Genomic DNA, 25,243 nt, shown 5'->3' with positions numbered 1-25,243 from the left:
GCTTTCAGTCAGAAGGGAGCACCTTTGACTCAAGCAAAGGGAAAGACAGAGGCTCAGTGGGGCCCAGAAAGAGGTGAGGTCTGCCCCTCCCCCCGCCCCCCCAGTGATTCTTCTCCTACCTGATCCGGTGGAAGCACAGCAACAGTTTCCCCTCCACCACCAAGAGGAGACGCTCTAGGAGGAGTCGCCGGCGTCATTTCAGTGCCTATAAGGAGAGGGAAGAAGTTTGGGGCTTGATGGGCATTTTGCATTTCAGTGGCTGGCGGGAAATCAGTCTGTCTTCCTGTCACTTTAGGGCTCCATTCAAAGTTTTGCTTTGGAGCTCTACTCAGGAGGCTCAAGGGAAGCATCTCCAGCACCCAGGCGCAAGGGGAACTGTGCTGAAACAGACATGTAGAGTGTTGGAGAGGGAGGGGGGGAGATGGGTGAGCAGAGGCTGCCATGGAAACAATATGGAATGTTCAGGGGAGGGATTGAAATCATGACAGCTGGTGAAGGCTGGGAGTTGGGCAGAACGGAACTTAGAGGGAGGATGGTTCTGTGTGGTCATTGACCAAGGGAAATTCTTCAGGTTTTGTGAGAGTTCTTGGGAGAGGCTATGTGACCAAAGAGCTAATTACTGAGAGCAGGATAATAAACAATCTTATGGTGGCAGCAAAGGAAAGTGTGTATTTTTTATTTATTTATTGTTAAATTTATATACCGCCTTTCATTAAAAACAATCCCAAGGCGGTTTACAAAAGTTAAAAATCATACAATAAAAATGACAATTAAAAATATTAAGCTAACAATAGGAAACAAATCTGATTTAAAATATATAAAAATACAAACATAAAAAACTAGACGTGGGTAAAAACACACAGAAGCAGCAACAGAAACAATCATGTAAAGGCCTGGATAAAAAGCCAAGATTTAACAAGCTTTCTAAAAACTGTGATGGAGTCTGAGGAGCAAATGGCTACTGGGAGAGCATTCCAGAATCTGGGGGCAGCAATAGAGAAGGCCCTGGCTCGCGTGCACGACAACCAAGCCTCCCTCATTGTCGGCACCCGGACCAGAGCCCCCTCAGATGACCTCGTCAAGCAGCCAGCAACCCACAGGCTGTCCCTCAGGTATCCCGGGCCCAAACCATTAAGGGCTATAAAGGTCAACACCAGCACCTTGAACTGGACCTGGAAACACACTGGTAACCAGTGCAGCTCTTTCAAAATAGGTGTGATATGATCACACCGGGCAGCTCCAGACAGAACCCTAGCTGCCACATTTTGCACTGGCTGCAGTTTCCGGATATTCTTCAAGGGCAGCCCCACGTAGAGCGCGTTACAGTAATCCAGCTGTGATGTGACTAAGGCATGGGTAACTATGGCCAGATCTGCCTTCTTGAGAAAGGGACGCAGCTGGCGCACTAGCTGAAACCGTGCAAAGGCACCCCTGGCCACCGCCTCCACCTGAGCTTCCAAAAGCAGAGCCGAGTCCAGTAATACCCCCAAGCTGCGTACTTGCTCCTTCAAGGGGAGTGCAACCCCATCCAGAACAGGTAGAATCACCTCATCCCGGACTGGCTCTCCGACCGACAAACATTACCTCCGTCTTGTCTGGATTCAGTCTCAGTTTATTAGCTCACATTATAAGTAATAACTTATTGATATAAAAAACATATAAAACAAATCAGCTTGTTGGATTTGGGAGGGGGATCCGGATGGGTTCCTGACATGAATGTAAATGCAGCCCTTAGGTTTTTCAGGAGAGAAGAGCCAAGTTGAAAAACACCCCAGGCATCCTTACCCAGCGCAATGGGGCCTCCGTCACTCTCCTGTACAATCCCCCTGAACAGCAGTTTCTGCAGGGTCACCAATGGAGCCGTCTCAGACTCTGGGAGCTCAGGGGTTGATTTGGCTAACATCCCATCTGTCTGAAACAGGAAAAAGCAGAGGGGAGCTAAGAAAGCAACATGTGCCATTAAGGGCATTTCCACCCCTCCGTTCTGGTTCCAATTCCATCTCTGAGCAGCCATTTCAAAAAGCAGGCATCCCTGGGAACAACCTCACATAGTTGGAGCCTCACAGCCAAGAAGGCCCTCCAGAAGGCAGCAAAACACTTTTGGAGGAAGAGGATAACCCCTGCTAACTGAGAAAGTGGTGATTCTCTTACATTTAGCAGGTGGGGGTGGGTGGGGAGGACATAGGAACAGAGGAAGCTGCCTTATAGCGAGTCACCCAATTGGACCACCTAGCACAGTATGGTCGACACAGACTGGCAGGGGCTTATCCAAGGTTAGAGGCAGGAGTCTCTCTCAGCCCCATCTTGGCAATGCCAGGGAGGGAACTTGGAACCTTCTGCAAGCCAGCCTGCAGGTGTTCTTCCTTTCCAGGCCCAGCACAACATCCTCCCACTGGCTCTTGCTGGCGTTCACATTTCTTTTTTTAAAATTGGTGAGCTGTTCTTGGTCGCGGAACCATCTTATTATCTACTAGTATTTTTAAGCCCGTTATAATAACGGGCGCTAGGGTCCCCCCCCCCTTTATTCCTTCTTCCTTTTCTCTTGCCCTTTTTTTTGGTTTCTTTTTTATTTATCTCTCTTCCTTTGTTTCAATAAACTGCAAAGCACAATTTTTTACATCAGTGAAAGCTGGACATTCTCCCCCCCCCCCTTGTATTTTTAGAAGATATTCTGAAGGAGACTTCCTACTGACTTGCAGAGAGATACCACAGTTGCATAGAGAATCCCGCCACTTAAATTAGCAGGCTGCTCAGCATTTGGAGGCCCTCCCCATGCCTGCAGGAGACTGGACCTCCACCTGCAAGTCCAGTCCAAAGAGCATCACTGCAGATACCAACACTGCCCACCATGTTCTTTTAAGATTTGGTGGCTGCCCACTGTATTGCATTGACAGAGTTGTTAGTCAAGTCCAGTTCTGGACCTGCTTACCTTCAAAGGCTTCTCCTACCACTGAGGTGTGCTATGATGCTAAGGGATGTATAGGGTCAGGGATGGTATCACTTGTTGGTTTATCTTGCACTACTGCTTTCAATAGGCAACATCATGGTGCCACAGTCCAATATGGGATTTGCACTTGGCACATTGTGCCAGTTACAACTGTGCCAACCCAATGGCTTTTAAGAATGTGTGTCTCAACTCAGGATTGTCACATTAAAGAGGCAGAAGGTATACACACAGCCTTAACCACCTTTTCCAGTGTAGAAATGCTGTTTCTCTAGCCAGTACCAAGATACAGTTTGGATATTATACTCAAAGGTTTTTCAAGTGGGGGGGGGGAACCTGAACACTTTGGTAAACATCATGGTACAAATCTAAACATCATTGCTCTTTTCACCAGAAGTGCAAAGGCCAGCCAAGACTCAGTAACTCATATCAAAATTCATATTCAAATAAGTACTTGCCGGTTTCAAATATGTTCCCTTTTTGATTTGAAACATTAGAATGTCTTGGCTTAAAGGGATTAACTGGTTGCTGCTTTTTGCCCTTTTCAGCTGCACTTCTTTGAGATTTAGGATCAAGTTAGACTGAGCTGTCCTTTTGGAAGGTGACATGAAAGGTGCTGGGGACACACACCGGAAGGGAGTTCATTGTGCAATGATCGCTGTGATGTTGATATTGAGGAAGGCTTTTCCAATCCATCTTTAAATCCATGCTCTGTTCTCAGAGCTTGGCAATCCAGTTCATTTACAGAGCTGCAAGTTGAACCCAGTTCTGAAGGCGAAGGAGTCACAGAATAAGGCAGAGCACAGCTGTGTGGCCCATGTTCTCCTTGTTCTGCCGTTCCGGGGCTGCCGCCGCTGCTTCTCCTCTCCCCACGGCTGGACTGAGTGCCGCCCATAGTCGCCGCCCATAGTCCCCAAAGTCTCCCCCCCCCGGTGGCGACCCCCCCGCACATGATTTAGGGCCCAATCGGCCCATGTAAATGCCACCGCTGCCTACCGCCCGCCCTCCCAGCTGCCCGATTTACCCGTAAAAGTCATTACTTAGAGAAGGAGAGGGAACTCGCAAGCAGAGCTCCTCTCTCTGAAAAGCCTCTTCCCGAACTGGAGCTTTGGCGTTTCCTTTGCGTCCATAGCGCCAGTTCGGGCAGTGACTTTGCACAGAGAGGAGCTCTGCTTGCGAGCTCCTCTCTCCTTCTCTAAATAATGACTTTTACGGGTAAATCGGGCAGCTGGGAGGGCAGGCAAGGGCCCCAAAGTCTCCCCCCCACTTGGCTTCGGTGGTGCCGCCAGGCCTCAGCGGCGGCTCTGCTGCCGCCTCAACCGGCTCCCCCCGCCGCCTCTTCCCCCCGCCCGGCTTCGGCGGCGCGGCCAGGCCTTGGCCATGGCTCCGCCGCCGCCTCGGCCAGTTCCCCTGCCACCTCTTCCCTGGTTTGGGGGGGCTTCCCCGGCTTCTTCGCGGCGGCCGCTTCTGGCCGCCCAACATGGCGGTCCTGTCTCCCTTGGGCTGTTCTGGGCAGCCCAGGGAGGCAGGGACGCAGATCCCCAACGTTCCAAGGCCACGGCCACTCACTTAGCCTTTTATTATATAGGATTATATTAATTCTCCTGGATGTGCCTTGGAATGCGCGTTCCAGCACCCAGCTGATTGGCTGGGCTGTGGACGGGCCTGATTGGCTGAGGCGCACCCAGGAGGATTGGTCGCCACGGCAGCGGCACGCCTGGCCACAGAGGCCAGAGGCGGGCTCAGCCCAGCCCCAAGGCAAGGTCCAGGAGCGGGGTGGGTGTGGGGAAGAAAGTGTGTGTGGGGGTGCAGAAGTGGCAGTGGGGAGGAGAGGTGGCTGGGCCCGGAAGTGGAGACCGCGGCAGAAGAGGTAACCGCCAGCCGCAAAGATGCTCTGTGCGGGGTGGGCTAGTTAACCTGTCTAAAGCACTTGGAGCACCTTTGTTGAAAGACGGAATATAAATCATTGTAGCAGAAGGTTCCTGAGAGGAATCAGAGAGGCACTTTCCTCTTGCCAGTTGCAGGTCAAGGGGGCAGCAGTCTCTGAATTTGGGTCTCCTCAAATAATCTCTCACCTGGAAGGCCCTAAGGCAACCCACAAGGAGGCAGGTCTTTGGCAGGCCAGTGTGTAACCACGACTTGATTGAGGTAGTAACCTGACTGTAGGAGGGACTAGAAGAGTGCAGAATGGGATGAGTGTTCGTCCTGTGGTAGCAAGCATGAATTGTCCCCTTGGCTAAGCAGGGTTCACTCTGGTTTACATTTGAATGAAGAGACTACATGTGAGCCCTATAGGATTCCCCTTTGGGAATGAGGCTGCTATGGGAAGAGCATCTGCATTCTTGCACACATGAGGTCCCAGATTCCCTCCCTGGCATCTCCAAGATAGGGCTGAGAGAGACTCCTGCCTGTACCTTGGAGAAGCTGCTACCAGTCTGTCTGGACAAACCTGAGCTAGATGGAACAATGGTCTGACTCAGTATGTAGCAGTTTCTAATGTTCCAGCTCAGGTTCTCCCCTGAAACCTGACAAGGAGGGAATTAGCTAGGAGGGTGGCTTGTTTCTCTGCAGCTTCTATTACTAACAAAGAACTTTTGCTTGTTCTGGACTTCTGCATGCACTGAAAAATATGCTTTTGACTCTACTCCCGGGACGATCAACTCACTCTCTGAAACATCAAGCATCTTATTATCACACAACATATAACTGAACCACTAGCTTAGGAAGATCAGAATTCAGATGATTTCTGGACAAAACTGGGCAAGTGATGTAACTTTTGAGGATACTGTCGCTCACACTCTCAGCCCCTTGGAACTGCCAAGATGAAATGCTCTCTCACCTGCTGCTCTTCCTGCCTCTTGGCCTCTGCTTGGCTCAGGAGGAAACCTTCTGCCAGGGCCACCGCCTGGGAACTGGTTTCTGCTCCACATTCCCTCACCCAGCTCTCCATCTCTGGGGGCAGGATGGTCAGGAACTGCTTCAGGATCACCAGGTCCAGCATCTGAGCTTTCGTGTGTCTCTCTGGTTTCAGCCACTGATGGCAAAGGTGGTGGAGTTGGCTGCAAACCTCTCGGGGCTTCTCAATGTCCTGGTAGACGAACCATCTGAATCTCCTGCACTGGACATCTGAGTTGCTGGTGTCTCCTCCCAGGATATTCTGCATACTTCTTTCCCAGAATTCCTTATCAGTGTCAGACTGGATGGCTTGAGGGCCTTTTTCTTCTCCCTTCCCTGATTCACTGTTTGCTGGGCTCTGGACATCCATGTTTTCTCTATGTTCAAATTAAGCTCCCAACATACCCAAAAGCTCTAATGCTACTTTACTGCCCAGGTCAAGAAGAATGGGATGATTCCACTGCTTAGTCACACAAAGCCAATACAACCTTGCTGGTTGCATTGAAAGTTATTGTAGTTTCCAGACAAGCATATAATTCACATTCAAACTCAGCTTCTCCCTGAGTGGGGAAAAAGGGGGGGGGGCACCAAAACCAGAGCGCATCAAAGACCAATGCAGTTCCACCAAACCTTTAAACAGGAAGAGTCTCCCCTAACTTTAATTTAATTTTTTTAAAGTAAAATTAGGCTGGAGGAAGGGTTCTGTATAATTCAAAAGCTCACACTTTAGTATTTGATTCATATAACTGAACAACACATGGGCAAAGCATTCACTGCTCCTTTTCCCATTATTTCACAATCAAGAGCCTTTTCGTGCAATCCCCTTCTTCATACTTCCTAGGGTGCCGGTCCCCATCCCCCCACTTATGGACTTCAAGCATTGTCTTAAATTGGGTTAGAGTATTGGTTCATCAAGCCCAGGAGTAAGTATTCCTAGTACATTGCAGAGTTGATATATACCACTATTTCTCAGCATCAGCACCAATTACCACCATCCTTCATATTTCTTCATTGGCCAATAGGGGGACAGCCTAGCCCGCCCACCCACCAGAATTCCGAGGTAATATCTCTCAGTCTCAAGACTAGGCTAACCTCTACTGTTTCAGATCCTGGTGCATCCAACTCAATCTTCTCTGGTAGGGCTCTTCCAGGGGTTAGTAGGGACATCGGAAGCTGCCTTACACCGAGTCTGACCTGCTGGGATATGGAGAGGCTGCCGGCCAGGGATCGTACCTGGCAGCTTCTGCATGCTTAGCAGGAGCTCTGCAGACCGCCACTGAGCAGCAGCTCCTCCAATTGAGGGGCCTCTCTCCTCCTGGGGCTTCCCGAAGCCTCCTCCACTTTCTGCCTGCCTGGCATCGCATTCCCTGTCTGGTCCCTGGGGACGGGAGGCTCCCTTGCACCCCAGATTCTCACTGTGCTCTCACTCACCGGATTCTTCTCACAAGTGGCAGATGCTGGTTCTGCACGTAGGGAAACCGAGACAGGACAGGAAGTGAGTGCTCGGAGTGCCCTCCTCCCTTCTCAGGTGGCTCTCTAGGAAGCGCAGCTCACTTCCCTTGGCGGTTTTCCAGACAGAGGGGAGGGGCCGCTGAAGGGGGATTCATCCATCTCAGGCAGGTGCGGTGAGAGGAGCTAGAGAGCCTCGCGCGAGTCGCGTCGGGTTCCTTGAATCGGGGGGAGGCGCGTGACATCACTGCCTGCCACTGCCCCTTCTCTTGAGAAAGGGGCCTCGGAGGTTGCGGGGGGTCAACAGTATCATCTCCCCTGGAGGATGCATGTGGGGCGCTGCCTGGGGAAGTGCGGGGCAGGCGACGGTCCGGCCAGGCGAGACGGAGGAGGCGGCGGGGAAGCCTTTCCTGCTGGGCGGGAGGGAGGGAGGAGGGAGGAGTCTTCAGCCAGGACCAGCCTGGGTTGCTTTCGAATCTTCCCGCCGCAGGAAACAGAGATGATGGTGATGATGTATTATCTCTTGTTTACACAGCCAGAGAGTGTTATTGACCATTATATACCATTATATTTTGTTGTTGTTGTTCTTTACACAGTCAGACAGGTGTTATTGACTAGTTTGTTTTATCCAGACATCGAGTCCTTCCCAAGGACCTGGGATGGCTGAATTTTATTATCAGTGGTGTTGTTGTTGTTGTTATTATTATAGATATTGTCGCAGAATATAGGCTGTTTCCAGTAAAGCTGCTTTTTAAATTGGCTGATGGTGATTTCTGCGGCCCCTATGGTGTTGAGGTGCTCTTCAAGGTCTTTTGGAACTGCACCCAGGGCGCCAATTACCACTGGGATTATTTTGATCTTCTGCCACAGCCTTTCAATTTCAATTTGTTCTTTGTATTTTGTGATTTTTTTCTATTTCTTTTTCTTCTATTCTGCTATCACCTGGTATTGCTGTGTCGATTATTTTAACCTGTTTTTCTTTCTTCTTGACTATCTGGTGTATTGTGTGGCAGATGTTTATCTGTTTTTTTTTGTTGTTGTTGTTATTAATTACATTTATAAACCACCCCATCAAGAGGCTCTGGAATAAATGGAATAGAGTAAAAATAAATGGACAGTTTTCACAATGGAGGTAGATAGGAAGTGGGGTCCCCCAGGGATCGGTACTGGGACTAGTGCGCTTTAACTTATCACTAAACTATTTATCACTAAACTATTTAGGGAAGTGAAATCCACAACGGATTGTGAGGAACTCCAAAAAGATCTCTCCAAACCGGGGGACTGGGTGACAAAATGGCAAATCGCCATCTCTAGCCTCAGAGGCACGATGCCTCTCAATCCCAGTTGCAGGGGAGCAACAGCAGGAGAGAGGGCATGCACATACCTCTTGCCTGTGGGCTCCCCAGAGGCATCTGGTGGCCACTGTGTGAAACAGGATGCTGGACTGGATGGGCCTTGTGCCTGATCCAGCAGGGTTGTTCTTATGTTCTTAGGACCAGTGGGCTGAAACTGCAAGGAAGTAGAGTTTGGGGAAAGAGAACCAAATTCTTATTTTGTGACTGATGAGGGTAAGAGTACCTTCTTCCTGTTTCAACTGGTTTGCCAGATCTGAAAAGAGAGAGAGAGACCCTGGCTTCAGTTGGCCCTTGCACAGGCTTCATCCAGAGTAGACTCCTGCAATACACTCTACATGCGGCTTCCTTTGAAGGGGATTCTGGAGCTTCACTTGGTACACAATGCAGCTGTCTAAATCCCGGTGGGAGTTAACGCATCATTCCTATTTTGTTCCGGCATCACTGGCTAGCAATATGCTTCCAGGTTCTCTTTAAACTCCTGGCTTCAGCTTTTAAAGCTCTGAACAGCTGACAACCTCCTCGCTTTGAGGACTGCCTGCTCCACATGGGGCTGCCTAAGCCACAAGAGCCCAGCTTTCTGGTCTGCTGCTAATGAGAATCTGCTCTCAGGCACAGAGGCACCACCATACCTGTGAACTACCCACTGGGGACTGGCTGCTGCTGCTTCTTTCTGCAAGGGAGGCTAAAGACTTTAGGTCCTGCCTAAAACTCATTTTATGTTGGTCTTAGCCACTTGGCTGCTCTCTAGAGTTCTTTTTGTTGGTTTGACTGTGAGATGCATATTTTTAATATGGTTTTATCGGCATTTCACATGGTTTCTTTCCTTTTTTTACACACTTTGGAATGCTTAAATGAATTGGGGTATAAATATAGAAATAAATAAAATCAGGCCTGGGCTCAGTTCTTAGCATCTCCAGTATCTCAGATTCCTGGGAGAACCAATGCCAGTCCAACTAGGCACTATTGTGGTCGTTGGACCCCTGGTTGGACTCGGCAGAAAGCAGCTGAAGAGGTTTCTATCAAAACTGGCTTGCGAGCTCAGACTTAAATCCACCCAAGTTGAGCCTTCTGTCTCCTTTTTAGATTGTGCACCCTTTGGGGACAGGGGACCATCTTATTGATGTATTGTTTATCTTTCTATGTAAACCGCTTTGAGAACTTTGGTTGAAGAGTGGTATATAAAAATTCGTCATCCAAGAGGGAAAAAATTCATCATCGTCATTCTAATGCCTCCCTGAGTTCTCAAGCAGGGTGTGAACATGTTCTTTCCACACAGCATCTGACATTTAGAACTCCAGGTATACTGCTTACATACATGGAGGATTCAATCCTAATCCTCAAGTCAAGCATGGATTTGGCCTTAGTGCAGTTGGATACTCCTCCTTCCAAGCTGTTTAAAAATATCCAGGCTTTAAAAAAAGTTCTAAAAAGTTTTTAAATTATTGTGGTAATTTATTCTGATTTGTTTTATGTACTCTTAATTGTATGTTTTATTCTATTGTTGTTTTATGGTTTTACTTTGTGAACTGCCCAAAGAATGGTTGTTATGGGACAGCCAACAAATATTTATTACTATTACTACTACTACTACTAATAATAATAATAATGCTAGGTCATCACCGTGTCTTGCAAAAATGATTTCTGAACCTCAGCTATGGGATGCAGCTGTGTCTCCCTAGGTAGCTGGCCTTCTCTCACCCCAGCTCAATTTTTAGATATAGTACTATATGCCCACATGGGGGGAGGGGGCAGAAGACCCAGAAATTCAAGAGGAGCTGTCAGTGGCAGTCCTATGCAAGGCACAAATGAAGAGAAGAACCGGGGTCATTTTCTAGGGAGCTAATTGGGGAGAGCACAACCTCTCTTGCAAGCAGAGTTAGGAGCCACTGATAGCTTTGTCATCCATGAATCTGACCCTTTCTTAAATCCATGGGTTGGTTGCACATTGCATGAAGAATCTTTCTCTGTCCTGACCAATGAATTCCATCAGATATCTTCAAATACTTTATTATCAATCACATTATGAAATATGATTATTAAACAAGTAAATTAAAGCGTGCCATCGAGTCGGTGTCAACTCCTGGTGACCACAGAGCCCTGTGGTTGTCTTTGGTTGAATACAGGAGAGGTTTACCATTGCCATCTCCCGTGCAGCATGAGATGATGCCTTTCTGCATTTTCCTATATCGCTGCTGCCCAATATAGGTGCTTCCCATAGTCTGGGAAACATACCAGCGGGGATTTGAACCGGCAACCTCTGGCTTGTTAGTCAAGTCATTTCCCCGCTGTGCCACTAGGTGGCTATTAAACAAGTAACCAACCAATAATCATTTCGTAGAAGGAGGTGAGTGAAATCTTCTGTTATACAGGAGAAGGAAGAACTCCCCTTTCTGTATACCATTCATAACTTTTATAACATCTATCCTGTCTTCCCACCGTCATCCTTTTTCCTACACTGTAATGTCACAGAGATTCCAGTCTGTTCTCACAGTGATTGCGTCTCAGCCCTTTATCCAAAGGTTTGTCCCGCTCCCCAATTATCCTTTTCTGTCTCCCCTCCATGTGGACATCTGACCAGAACTGAACAGAAACCAGCCTACAACAATTACAGTATTGTAAATGTAGCCACATGGATGGTAAAGGCAGCTGAGCCTTTTCAATCTTTTGAATCCTTTATTCCATCTCGAGCATCAGTGGGGATCAGCTAATGTTACCAGAGCTGCTTGAAGAGAAGAGGAGAGCTGGTCTTGGGGTAGCAAGCATTACTTGCCCCCTTTGCTAAGCAGGGTCCACCCTGGTTTGTATTTGAATGGGAGACTACATGTGAGCACTGTAAGATATGCCCCTAAGGGGAGGGGGCTGCTCTGGGAAGAGCATCTGCATGCTTGCATGCATGAAGTCCCACATTCCCTCCCTGGCATCTCTAAGATAGGACTGCGAGATACTCCTGCCTGTAACCTTGGAGAAGCTCAGACAATACTGAGCTAGATGGACCAATGGTCTGACTCAGAATAAGGCAACTTCCTATGTTCCCATGAAGATTCTCAGAAACTGGCTAAGAACATAATTATTAACTTTTCTTGTTAAGCAAAGTAAAAAACCAAACCTCAAGAAGACGTTCATAGAAGAGAGATCTTGAATCGTAATTTTAAACTGGAGAAATAGGGGGATGTTCCCCCCTCTCTTCCAACTTCCCCCTAACTGTTATTAAATTCTAGGATCTCTATCCTGTCCAACCCTCCCAAATCTTCTTCCCCCCCCACTGTAAATCCACCGATGTTCCAGCTTCCCCTCTCCAGGATTGTGTCCCAAGCGTCTTACTCTTCCAGATGTATCTTTCTCAGCTCCCTGAGAACAGCTGGCCAGAACTGCACACAGTCTTGTACATGTAGCCATGAGAGAGAAAGACACCCGAAAGGCTGCTGAACAATCATCTTTTCTCTCCTTGCTCACCTATGGTCAGTGTTGATCAGCTGATATTTCTAAAGCTGGCTGAAGACCAGTCGGCTGTTCCAAGATCAGTTGACTGGTCCCAGATGGTAGTCTAAGGAGGCAACAGGTCTGAGTTGGGTAGCTGGTTGGAAGAAAAGACTGGGATGGGGGACGAGAGAAGGGGAGGCTGGAGTAGGGATGGGCAAGCTTGGTCTTCCAGCTAGTGCTGAACTACAGCTTCCATCATTTCCGGCTTGTAAGGAGAACAAGGAACTCCACCCCTTTGTGAACCTATCTGGATCCCAATCAAAGTTCTGCACCTGAACTCACTTCCCATTTCTCCAGAGTAGACCAAAGGGAAAGGGAGGCCTTCTGCATTCTTGCACAATCTCTTCTTCTTTTGGAATCTGTTGTTGTTAGGTCAAGGGGAATATTTAATATGAATTTTGCCCTAGTTGTAGTGTTAGATGTGTTTTTTAAAAAAAATTAAAAATGGAATTAATATGCCCTTTTTAGCCTATGATGGCGATAGTCATGGCAGGTGCGGAGTATGAAGTATGAGTATGTGTTGCCTAGCAACAGCTTCAGGAAGAGAATCTGCTTCTTTAGAGTGAAAATGTTGACTACAACTTTTGGGGCATCCTCCTGGGGGCACAACTAGACTGGGAAATGCCCCTGCAATAGGCACCTTTCTGTGGTTGAAGATTTCCTCACATACTGAACAAACATTCCCTCCCTCCCCTTTTGGCTTGCCTTGCTTGTGAGAGAGGATGCAGGACAGTGGCTCCAGCAACAAGGTGGACGCTAGTCAGGGCAGGTAATGGGCTGAGCCAGTGTCAGCATTGCTGGAGGCAGAGCCAGTGTCTCAGCCCTAACTTGGAGATGCCAGGGAGGGAACTTGCAACCTTCTGCATGCAAGCATGCAGGTGCTCTTCCCCAAGCAGCCCCATCACTTAAGGGGAATATCTTACAGTGCTCACATATCTAGTCTCCCATTCAAATGCAAACCAGGGTGGATCCTGCTTAGCAAAGGGGACAACTGATGCTGGCCACCATGAGACCAGCTCTTCTCTCATAAGCTCTGGGCTCCTTGGAGAAAGAGCAGGATATAAAATGTAAAATAATGAATGAATGAATGCTGTTGGTGGTTCTCAAGACAACTATCACTTTAGGCTACAAGTGTGTGTGTGTGTGGGTGGGGGGGGGCATATGTGCAACTACTATAAGAGCCATAACTCTCCTAGACCAGCAGAATCCTGTATGCAACAATAGCTAACACTCAACAGCCTTTAAAACCCTATTCTCTGTCGTTCAACTGATTCATATCCTAATCATTTCAGCTACAGTTACCAATATTTCTATCTTGCATTAATTTTCCTAGCCCTTTAAAAAAAACAGTTTTGGCTAGTACCACATCCTGTGGCAGTGAGTGCCACTTTAAAAAAAAGATTTTTTTTTAAAATTGCATTTATATTTGGCTGATGGCTCTAGTCTGCACTCTTCTCCCATTCCACCACTACAGGAAAAAGACAATAACTCATAAACGAGGAAACTCAACATTTATTTGAATGCAGGATCTCCTTTCAGTGTTCTAATTTTGTTTTCATCTGTGTGAGGAATGAATTTTGTTCTGGGCGGCAGTACCAAGACTGTGTGTGTGTGTGTGTGTGTGTGTGTGTGTGTGTGCGCGTGCGCGCGCACACACACACACACATGTGCATTCAGAGTGGGGCCTTCCCGATTCAACCTGAGTGGGATCTAAAATTAACTGGGTGGACATAAAAAAACTTGTGTGAGCGCAAGCACATGCGAATGCCTTAGAGGAAACACTGTCTCCTTTACCCTAAGGGAAAAGATCCCCCCCATTTCAAGCAGCTCTACAGCAGGATCAGGAAGATCTTGCATTCAAATACATGCAGGATCTCTTTGTTAACTTTTACTTGATTTTTCCTCATGGTGAGGGCAGCACGAAGGTTCACGAGCCAAGAATCACTCACTGCCTCTCCTCTGCCCCCCAGTACAAAAGTATCACTCAATCAGGTCCATAGAGATGGCATTCCCAAACTCAGAATTTTTCTTCTCTTCACTATTGTGCTGGTGTAGTGCAGTAATTAAGAAGGTGAACCTGTAAGCCCCCAAAATACATCTCACTTCAGCCAGGAACTCACTAAATAGGCTCAGGCATATCACACTTCTCTCAGTTTCATTCCATCATGTCTCACCAGAATAATAATATAGCCCTATCTTACAGCATCATAATGCAAATTCTATTATACAAGTATTTCAAACAGGTGCACATGCTTTAATTTAAAAACAAAACCCTTTCTCCTTTTATATATTCTGTTTGAAGAATCCTTAAGGTAAATATCTGACACCTTCCACATGTATACAGTCATTTTTCTCAGCTCCTGATTTGTTCAACCTGTCAGTTCACAAATTACACTCATCTACTGGTGTAACTGCTAAATATTATGGTACACACACAATGATTCTGAACACACCAGTTTTGCAGGCAAGGTGTACCAGAATCAGTTGAATACACTCCTAAACAAATAAATTTAGAATCGAAAAGCAAGACTTATAACAGCTTATGTTAATTTTAAAATAAACCTGACTAGGACCACCAAACATCATAATTGCTGGTCTGATTATGGTCTGACAGAATTGTCACATACACCTTAGTCAGCAAAATGACAACAGGCCTCTCTCCCTAAAATGTTTATTTTTTTTTTAAAGAGTCCTAGCGGCAGAGTGTGGAAATGCTTGACTAACAAGCAGGAGGTTGCCAGTTCGAATCCCCACTAGTACTATATCGGGCAGCAGCAATATAGGAAGATGCTGAAAGGCATCAGCTCATACTGTGTGGGAGGAGGCAATGATAAACCCCCTCCTGTATTTTACCAAAGAAAACCACAGGGCTCTGTGGGCGCCAGGAGTCAAAATCAACTTCATGGCACACTTTACCTTTAGAAGGAAAGCCACCTAATGGCATAGCAGAAAAATGACTTGACTAGCAAGCCAGAGGTTGTTGGTTCGAATCTCCACTGGTATGTTTCCCAAACTAAGGTAAAACAAATATATTGAGCAGCAGCAAAATAGGAAGATGCTGAAAGGCATCATCTCATACTGCATGGGAGGAGGCAATGGTAAACCCCTCCTGTATTTTACCAAAGAAAACCACAGGGCTCTGTGGTCACCAGGAGTCGACACCAACTCAACGGCACACTTTACTTTAGGAGGAAAGAAAGAGCGACAGGAAGCGTCTCAAGCTTTCTCTTCCTCCCTGAAGATGACTTGATGGGAGCTGAGAGAAATGAAGGAACTGGGGAAAAATAGTCTACAGAGAGATTGCAAAAGCTGCAGTGAGAGCAAATACACTTCATAACTGGATAGGAGCTAAACAGGCCCAGAGAAGGAGAGAAAAGAGTTTTTGCTGGTTAGTAAACTTGCGAGCGGCTGCTGGGATAAGGTCATTGTAAAAATAAACTAATTTGAAGCCTTTGAAACGAATGCCAGTGAATGAAGTCAGTCAGAGGGGAGGCAGAGATGGGGAGAACATAGGAAACTGCCATCTACTGAGTCAGACCATTGGTCTATCTAGCTCAGTGTTGTCTTCACAGACTGGCAGTGGCTTCTCCAAGGTTGCAGGCAGGAATCTCTCTCAGCCCTGCCTTGGAGAAGCCAGGGAGGGAACTTGAAACCTTCTGCTCTTCCCAGAGCGGCTTCATCCCCTGAGGGGAATATCTTGCAGTGCTCACACATCAAGTCTCCCATTCAGATGCAACCAGGGCAGACCCTGCTTAGCTATGGGGACAAGTCATGCTTGCTACCACAAGACCAGCTCTCCTCTCCCTAAGGGAGGTGGAAGGCAAGGTTGAGAGATGACTGTAAACGTCCCCCGCCTCCTTCCCCAACCCCCATTTCAGCCTTCTATCGCTCAAACATACCACGTGAAATCCACGTTTTAAGCAGAAAGGCCACCGCTGCCTCCTTTCCCCGCCCACTTCAGAACTGAAGCGCATGCGTAGACCTGCAGCCCAAGTCTAGTCTAATCTGCTGGGCAGTGACGACATCGGCCACTTTAGCAAAAAATTTAAGCATACCCTGACTGCCTTCAGAGTGTGAAATAGTTGGACTGCGCAAGTGCTGAGCAGTGCAGTGTGGGTGATGGAGCCACCAACCACCCTAGAGCCAGAGCTGGGAGGGAGAGAAAGAAGCAGGGGGAACAGCGGAAGGCCTCTGTTGGACAGCAGTGGGTATATGTCAGGAGACATGGAACAAGAGCGGGCAGAAGGAAATCAAGGAGAGACAGACAGCCAGGGGAGAAAGAGAAACAAACGGTGTGTATGTGTGTGCTTTTAATGTATGTGGGGGGCCCTCTTGCCCTTACAGAAGAGCCACTATTGGTGCACGATTCACGTCTGAGAAAAGTTGCAAATCTCATCACAAGAAAGGATGCGGTCTACTTCCTGAGGGAAGGTGGGGCTTTATTGGTGAGTGAGGATGTAGCCCTTCTAAGGAGTAGATGGTCGGCCTAATGAATTTATTTAACCGTCTAAAAATGTTTATGTTGCTTCTCCAACATACTGTAATGAAATAGGAATCATCCTAAGACAGAACAGATAATATGACATACTAAGTAGAACAGTAACCACAATTATAACTAAACGACAGCCAGTCTTTAAAAGCTTCTTTTAAGGATGGGCAGATGGATTCAAATTGATTTGACTTGCATCTGGGTGATTTGAATCAAATTACCCCTTAAAAGGGCAATTCAATTTGGATTTGGATTGAATTTTTGAAATTGAATTTGCTAGAGTCATTTGACACTTTTTTGGTTTAAAAAGCCCTCGATTGATTTAAAAAGCGCCCAAACAGGGTCGAATTGATTCAAGTTCAATCTGAATTTGAATCAAGTTTTCAAAAGAGATTTGAATTTGATACACATTTTTGGAACTTGAAACAAATCAAAGAATTTGTTTTGTGCACATTTCAGGTTTACTTTAAAAGTAAGGTCTTTTATTTTTAAAATGGAGCACAGAGGGAGACTGACTAAGCCCTTCTGAGGGGGGTGCGTTCCTAAGACAGGAACCACCAATGAGAAGGCCATATTCCTGGATCCTGCCAACCACATTTGTGTCAAGGGCAGGGCTCAGAGGGTATGCTGAACATTACCTGTAAGTGTGGGCTCTACTCATACATAAGAATGCAAGAACTGCTTATGTCTACTCACGAGTAAGGATGACTTCTATTTACAAGGAAGATGGAAGGTTTCTCAGCAATAAGGTTGTAGGTCTACTCACAAATAAGAGCAAGGTGTATATGTGTAAGCGTAAGGTCTACTTGTGTGTAAAGGTGTGTGCACATGGAGCCTCACTTCTAAAGCAGAATATACAGGACTGTACTGTATATGGTCTTTGTTGTTTATATGGCATGTTGTTTATATGGCATGGAAGTTAAGATGGGCACCATAACTTGCAATTTCCACACCTATTAGATCACTATGGAAAACTGAAAGCATCTTAACTCCCATCTAAAAGGTGTTTGGAGGAATGAATATGGAAATCTTGCTTGTGAGAACTCTTTCATGGGAAGTAATTGTTGGCTTCTCACTAAAGCTCTTTCCACACCCCAACAACTGACATGATTTCTATCTCCTGTGTGGGTTCTTTGATGGGAAGTAAGGTGATCACCACAACTGAGGCTCTTTCCACAATCTGAAGATATAAAAGGCTTCTCACATGTGTGGATTCTTGGATGCAATTTCAGATTTTTGCTCCAAATGAAGCTCTTTCTACACTCTGAATGAGGTATATGGTTTCTCTCTGGTGTGGATTCTATGGTGTTCAATAAGTTGACACCCTGAGTGAAACACTTTCTATATTCTCCAGATTTAAAAGGCTTCTAAACTTTGTGTATTATTTGATGCAGTGTAAGGTTTATGTTTTGACTAAAGCTCTTTCCACACTGTGAGCAGATATATGGTTTCTCCCCTGTATGAACTCTTTGGTGGACAGTAAGCGTTGACTTCTGACTGAAGCTCCTTCCACACTCTGAGCAGGTATATGGTTTCTCCCCTGTGTGGACTCTTTGATGGACAGTAAGTGCTACCTTCTGAATGAAGCTCTTTCCACAGTCTGAGCAGGTATATGGTTTCTTTCCTGTGTGGACTCTCTGGTGATAAGTAAGTGATGCCTTATGACTGAAGCTCTTTCCACACTCTGAGCAGGTATAGGGTTTCTTTATTGTGTGGACTCTTTGGTGGGAAATAAGACCATCATAGCGGGTGAAGCTCTTTCCACACTCTGAGCAGGTATATGGTTTCTCTCCTGTGTGGATTCTTTCATGTGAAGTAAGCTTTGCCTTCTGACTGAAGCTTTTTCCACACTCTAAGCAGGTAAATGGTTTCTCTCCTGTGTGAACTCTCTGATGCAATGTAAGTTGTAGGTTTTGGCTAAAGCTCTTTCCACATTCTGAGCAAGTATATGGTTTCTCTCCTGTGTGGACCCTTTGATGGACTGTAAGCTTGTTAGCCCGAATGAAACTCTTCCCACATTCTGAGCATTTAAAAGGCATCTCACCTGTGTGGATTCTTTGATGGACAGTAAGTCCTGACTTAAGATTGAAGCTCTTTCCACATTCTGAGCAAGTATAGGGTTTTTCTCCTGTGTGGACTCTCTGATGGTCAATAAGTGTTTCTTTACGACTTAAGCTCTTTCCACACACCAGGCAGGTATACAGTTTCTCTCCTGTGTGGACTCTTTGATGGGAAATAAAACCATCACAGCGGGTGAAGCTCTTTCCACACTCTGAGCAGGTATAAGGTTTTTTTCTTGAGAGGACTGTGGGATGTCCGCTCAGATGTGGCTCACTAGTCAAGGTTTCTACATACTGAGGGATCTTATTCCTTTTTCTTCCCTTGTGGCATTCTCCTGAGATTGGGATGGAATGCAAGTCGGAAGGACTAGTCTGCCTCCTCTTCTGGCTCCCTTCAGTTCTCCTTCTCAGTACATTGCTCTGATTCTCTCCCTCCCTCCAATCACCTGCAGGAAAATAAAATGAGGAACACGGTGAGGAAGAAACAGAGGCAAGCCCAGCATAATGCTGTGAGGATACAACTGTACAAAAGATGCAGTGGAAAGGCAGCTCCTCCCACCAGAAAACAGCCTCTACTGCAGGGGTGGGCAAACCTGGCCCTCCAGCTGTTGCTGTACTACAACTCCCATCATCCCCAGCCATAAACATTTGTAGCTGGGGAAGATGGGAGTTGTAGTTCAACCACAGCCGGAAGACCAAACTTTCCCACTCCATCTATTGAATGGTATCAACTGGCAACCGGGATGCATTTTGCACAGTTCGGACACCATTTTTTTAAATTGCTAAAACCTCTCACCCCACTGGTAGAATCTCTGCATCTATTCCTTGGCCGTTTCCCCAGTCAGATCTTTCAAGTGGGTGACATTCTGCCCAAGGAAATGTCTGCCAAGGAGAACTCACAGCCTGATCTGCCTGGCACATATGCCCACCACAGAGCAACGCAGCTACCTGCTGATCCCTCTCCTTCCTTGGAACCCTGCAGAAGAGGTGGCTCTTGTTTGCTCTCCTGCTTAGAAATAGTACCAGGAAGGATGTCATGCAGAGCAAGGGGTTCCCAACCTGTGGTCCTCCAGATGCTGCTGAACTACAACTCCCATCATCTGACAACTTCCATAATAGCAATAGCAATGGCACTTACATTTATATACTGCTCTATAGCCGGAGCTCTCTAAACGGTTTACAATGATTTAGCATATTGCCCCCAACATTCTGGGTACTCATTTTACCAACCTCGGAAGGATGGAAGGCTGAGTCAACCTGCCAATAGTTGCCAATAGGTTGCCAATGGCTGCCAATAGGTTTCCAGGCAAAATACAAAGTGCTTGTCATAACACATAAAGCCCTAAATGGCTTAGGCCCTGGGTATTTAAGAGAACGTCTTCTTCATTATGATCCCCACTGCCGATTGAGGTCGTCGGAGAGGTCCGTCTCCAGTTGCCACCACCTCGGCTGGTGGCCACATGGGGACGTGCTTTCTCGGTTGCTGCCCCAAGACTGTGGAGTGCGCTCCCTACTGAGATACGATCCTCCCCATCTCTGACAATTTTTAGAAAGCATTTGAAAACCCACCTCTTCACCCAAGCCTTTTCTGTTCTTTAAAATTTTAAGGTTTTAATTTGTGGCTGATTTTTAAATTGTTAAACTGTTTTAAGTTTTTGTATATATTTTAATTTGTTTCATACTATTGTAAACCGCCCAGAGACGAAAGTTTGGGGCGGTGTACAAATGTAATAAATAAATAATAAAATAATAATGGGAACTAGTCCAGCAATGTATGGAGGACCACAGGATGGGAACCCCTGATGTTGAGGAAGCCCAAAGTATCCCTCTCAGCCACAGTGTAGGCACGAAAGCCCTAAACCCGAGGAAAGCTCCCTCTTACACCATGCCAGGAGGCAGCCACCAATCTCCATGTCTGACACCATCGAATGTGGTTGCAACAGTTTTGTTAGGGAAGGGCTGAAGGGAGCTCACAGTTTGACCAGCCTGGAAGAGGAGGTTGTCAAGGTTTTACTCCTGCTAACCAGGCAAAGAGGCACCTTTCAAAGTAGGGCGTTCTCTTTATTTAGCAGGGGGAGAGTAACTGGCCCTTATCCACCCCCAGCCCAGTACCTCCAGAGACTGTTGCTGGTGTCTATCTTACGTTTCTTTTTAGATTGTGAGCCCTTTCAGGACAGTGATCCATCTTATTTATTTATTATTTCTCTATGTAGACAGCTTTGGAAACTTTTGTTGAGAAGCGGTATATAAATATTTGTTGTTGCTACCAAATATTTGTTGTTGCTACCATTTTATTAAGGGTTTCAGAAATGTTGTCTTGTAGGCTCTGGTTGCAGCCAACTACATTTTTCTTCAAATGAGGGTATTGAGGGAACCTGGACCAGCCACTGACATCCCCACAGTGCATTGCTACAGACTGACAAGAGCAGAAATCTCTGCTTCCTTACAACCATCAGCCGAGACCAGGAGGGAGGCTTACCCAGAAAGGCCAGATGCCCAGAAATCTCCTCCAGGACTTCCCTGTGCAGAGCCCTTTGGCCTGGATCCAGCAGAGCCTCCTCCTCTTCGGAGAAACACACAGCCACCTCCTCCAAGCTCACAGACTCCTGAAAGAGAAATAAAACAATAAGGTCGTTCACACAACCCAAGGCACTTTGGCTGGGGAGAGTTGAGGGGGAAGGCAGGATCTACCTGCCTTACCCACCACGAGTGTGGTTTCTTCTGCGTCCCACCGCTCACGTGACATTGCGACAGGGACCAGAGCCGGGATTGGGAGGAGGAACTCTCCCCTGTGTGGGCAGTGGAGAGGCAGCCTGCTACAATGCAGCAGGAGGGCGGCCCTTTCCCCAGCCGCTCAGCAGTCGGGGCTCTATGGTTGCCACTCCCGGAGGCCATTCTTCGAGCCCCGCCGGCACACACGACCGGGCAGTGAGGTAGGAGGTGCGCACGTGACCTCCTACCTCACCTTTAGTCTGGGTTTCAAATATAGGCTATTCGGAAGAGGAGCGCCAGGATCGGGAGTGATCCTAGTGGTTCTCAGAAACTGCCTTTCCCAGGCTAGCACTGCCCTACCCAGGTAGGGTGGGTTGTGAGAACAGCCTCACTGTTTCTACATCAGTACTGCCAGAAGAGTGGAGGCTCAAGGTTCTCCTGGAGGATGCAAAGCTTCCTCGGTGGCTTTCAGAGTCCGAAGGGAGCACCTTTGACTCAAGCAAAGGGAAAGACAGAGGCTCAGTGGGGCCCAGAGAGAGGTGAGGTCTGCCCCTCCCCCCGCCCCCCCAGTGATTTTTCTCCTACCTGATCCGGTGGAAGCACAGCAACAGTTTCCCCTCCACCTCCAAGAGGAGAAGCTCTAGGAGAAATCGCCGGCATCATTTCAGTGCCTATAAGGAGAGGAAGGGATGTTTGGGGCTTGAAGGGCATTTTGCATTTCAGTGGCTGGAGGGAAATCAGTATGACTTCCTGTGACTTCAGGGATCCATTCAAAGTTTTGCTTTGGAGCTCTACTCAGGAGGCTCAAGGGAAGCATCTCCAGCACCCAGGCGCAAGGGGAACTGTGCTGAAACAGACATGTAGAGTGTTGGAGAGGGAGGGGGGTGAGCAGAGGCTGCCATGGAAACAATATGGAATGTTCAGGGGAGGGATTGAAATCATGACAGCTGGTGAAGGCTGGGAGTTGGGCAGAACGGAACTTAGAGGGAGGATGGTTCTGTGTGGTCATTGACCAAGGGAAATTCTTCAGGTTTTGCGAGAGTTCTTGGGAGAGGCTATGTGACCAAAGAGCTAATTACTGAGAGCAGGATAATAACTAATCTTATGGTGGCAGCAAAGGAAAGTAATAACTTATTGATATAAATATATTTGGGAGCGGCATCGGCATGTGTTCATGACAGGAACATAAATGCAGCTCTTAGGTTTCTCAAGAGAGAACAGCCAAGCTGAAATACACCCCAGGCATCCTTACCCAGAGCAATGGGGCCTCCGTCACTCTCCTGCAAGATCCCCCTGAACAGTGGCTTCTGCAGGGTCACCAACGGAGCTGTCTCGTACTCTGGGAGCTCAGGGGTTGATTTGGCTAACATCCCATCTGTCTGAAACAGGAAAAAGCAGAGGGGAGCTAAGAAAGCAACATATGTATTTTAGGGCATTTCTAGCTCTCATTTCCAGTACTCTCCCAGCAGCCATCCCTGGGAACGACCTCACATAGTTGGAGCCTCACAGCCAAGAAGGCCCTCCAGAAGGCAGCAAAACACTTTTGGAGGAAGAGGACGACCCCTGCTAACTGAAAAAGTGGTGATTCTCTTACATTTAGCAGGCGGGGGTGGTGGGGAGGACATAGGAACAGAGGAAGCTGCCTTATACCGAATCATCCAATTGGACCACCTAGCATAGTATGGTCTACACAGACTGGCAGGGGCTTATCCAAGGTTACAGACAAGAGTCTCTCTCAGCCCCATCTTGGCAATGCCAGGGAGGAAACTTGGAACCTTCTGTGTGCCAGCCTGTAGCTGTTCTTCCTATCTAGGCCCAGCACAGCATCCTCCCACTGGCTTTTGCTGGCGTTCACCTTACATTTCGGTTTTTAAATTAGGAGCTGTTCTAGGTCATGGAACTATCTTATTGTTTATCTATAAAGCACTTGGAGTACCTTTGTTGAAAAACGGAATATAAATCATTGTAGCAGAAGGTTCCCGAGAAGAGGCAGAGGCACTTTCCTCTTGCCATATGCGGGTCAAGCGTGCAGCAGTCTCTGAATTTGGGTCTCCTAAGATCATCTCCTACCCAGAAGGCCCTAAGGCAACCCACAAGGAACCAGGTTTTTAGCAGGCAAGTATGTAACAACCACTTGATTGGGGCAGTAATCTGACAGTAGGAGGGACAAGAAGAGGGCAGAATGGAAGAAGAGCTGGTCTTGTGGTAGCAAGCACAAATTGTCCCCATGGCTAAGCAGGGTCCACCCTGGTTTACATTTGAATGGGAGACTACATGTGAGCACTGTAAGATATTCCCCTTTGGGGATGGGGCCACTCTGGGAAGAGAATCTACATGCTTGCATTTATGAGGTCCCAGATTCCCTCCCTGGCATCTCCAAGACAGGGCTCAGAGAGAGTCCTGCCTGTATCTTGGAGAAGCTGCTGCCAGTCTGTGTAGTCAATACTGAACTAGGTGGACCAATGGTCTGACTCAATATAAGGCAGCTTCCAATGTTCCATCTCAGTCTCTCTACTGAAACCTGTCAAGTAGGGAATTAGTTAGGAGGATAGCTTGCTTCTCTGCAGCTACAATTATTAACAAAGCACTTTTGATTGCTCTGAACTTCTGCATGCACTGAACAAAATGTCTTTGGCTCTACTCCTGGGATGATCATCTCACTCTGGAATGTCAAGTGTCTTGACATGTACTAGACCACTAGCCTGGGGAGATCAGAGTTCAGATGATTTCTGGACAAAACTGGGCAAGTGATGGAACTCTTGAGGATACTGTCGCACACACTTCTGGCCCCTTTTAACTGCCTGTATGAAATGCTCTCTCACCTGCTGCTCTTCTTGCTTCTCCTCCTCTGTCTGGCTCAGAAGGAAACCTTCTGCCAGGGCCACCGCCTGCGAACTAGTCTCCGCTCCACATTCTCTCACCCAGCTCTCCATCTCTGGGGGCAGGATGATCAGGAACTGCTCCAGGATCACCAGGTCCAGCATCTGAGCTTTCGTGTGTCTCTCTGGCTCCAGCCACTGACGGCAAAGGTGGTGGAGCCGGCTGCATACCTCTCGAGGCCCTTCAACCTCCTGGTACACAAACTTTCTGAATCTCCTGACCTGGACATCTGAGCTGGTGGCGTCTCCTCCCAGCAACTTCTGCACAGTTCTTTCCCAGAATCCCTTATCACTGCCAGACTGGATAGCTTGAGAACCTTTATCTGCTCCCTTTCCTGATTCACTATTTGTGGGTCTTTGCAAATCCATGTCCTCTCTATGCTCAATTTAAGCTCCCAACAAAGCTCTTCTTCCTCTAATGCTGCTTTGCTACCCAGGGGAAGAAGAGTGTGATGAAGTCACTGCTTAGTCACACAAGGCCAATCCAACTTTGCTGGCGGCGTTGAAAGTTATTGTAGTTTCCAGACAAGCATATAATTCACATTCAAATGCAATTTCTCCCTGGGGGGAAAAGGGGGGAGGGGCACCAAAATCAGAGAGCATCAGAGACCAATGCAGTTCCACCAAACATTTAATCAGGAAGAGTCCTCCCTAACTTTAAGGTTTTTTAGAAGGGATAATTAGGCTGGAGGAAGGATTCTGTATAATTCAAAAGCTCACACACTTTAGTATTTGATTCATATAACTGAACAACACATGGGCAAAGCATTCACCACTCCTTTCTCCATTATTTCACAATCAAGGGTCTTTTCTTGCAGTCCCCTACTTCATACGTCTGGGGGTGTAGGTTCCCCTGGGAACAACCTCACATAGTTGGAGCCTGGCAGGTTTGCCCAAGGAGAGGTGGTCTTGTGGTAGCAAGCATAACTTGTCCCCTTAGCTAAGCAGGGTCCTCCCTGGTTGCATATGCAAGGCAGAGT

The 25,243-nt window shown here is 47.3% G+C and overlaps 1 protein-coding gene across 1 annotated transcript in view; it reads right to left on the bottom strand.

Annotated features, from left to right (window-relative positions):
- The window catches only part of LOC128343869 (zinc finger protein 585B-like), a 39,160-nt gene that overhangs the window by 9,751 nt on the left and 4,166 nt on the right, over positions 1 to 25,243 (bottom strand). The window contains exons 3-10 of the mRNA XM_053293305.1: positions 24,207 to 24,824; positions 22,637 to 22,763; positions 21,970 to 22,055; positions 21,152 to 21,278; positions 17,983 to 19,118; positions 5,784 to 6,227; positions 1,786 to 1,912; positions 120 to 205 (exon numbers count right to left, since the gene is read on the bottom strand). Of these exons, the coding sequence (XP_053149280.1) occupies positions 120 to 205; positions 1,786 to 1,912; positions 5,784 to 6,227; positions 17,983 to 19,118; positions 21,152 to 21,278; positions 21,970 to 22,055; positions 22,637 to 22,763; positions 24,207 to 24,632 (2,559 nt within the window). The 5' untranslated portion in view covers positions 24,633 to 24,824. The remainder of the gene's footprint in view (positions 1 to 119; positions 206 to 1,785; positions 1,913 to 5,783; positions 6,228 to 17,982; positions 19,119 to 21,151; positions 21,279 to 21,969; positions 22,056 to 22,636; positions 22,764 to 24,206; positions 24,825 to 25,243) is intronic.

This window comes from Hemicordylus capensis, chromosome 2 (genome assembly GCF_027244095.1).
Source record: "Hemicordylus capensis ecotype Gifberg chromosome 2, rHemCap1.1.pri, whole genome shotgun sequence".
Classification (NCBI taxonomy): domain Eukaryota; kingdom Metazoa; phylum Chordata; class Lepidosauria; order Squamata; family Cordylidae; genus Hemicordylus; species Hemicordylus capensis.
Note: the sequence above shows the minus strand (reverse complement) of the source record. Positions and strands in the feature narration are given on the sequence as shown.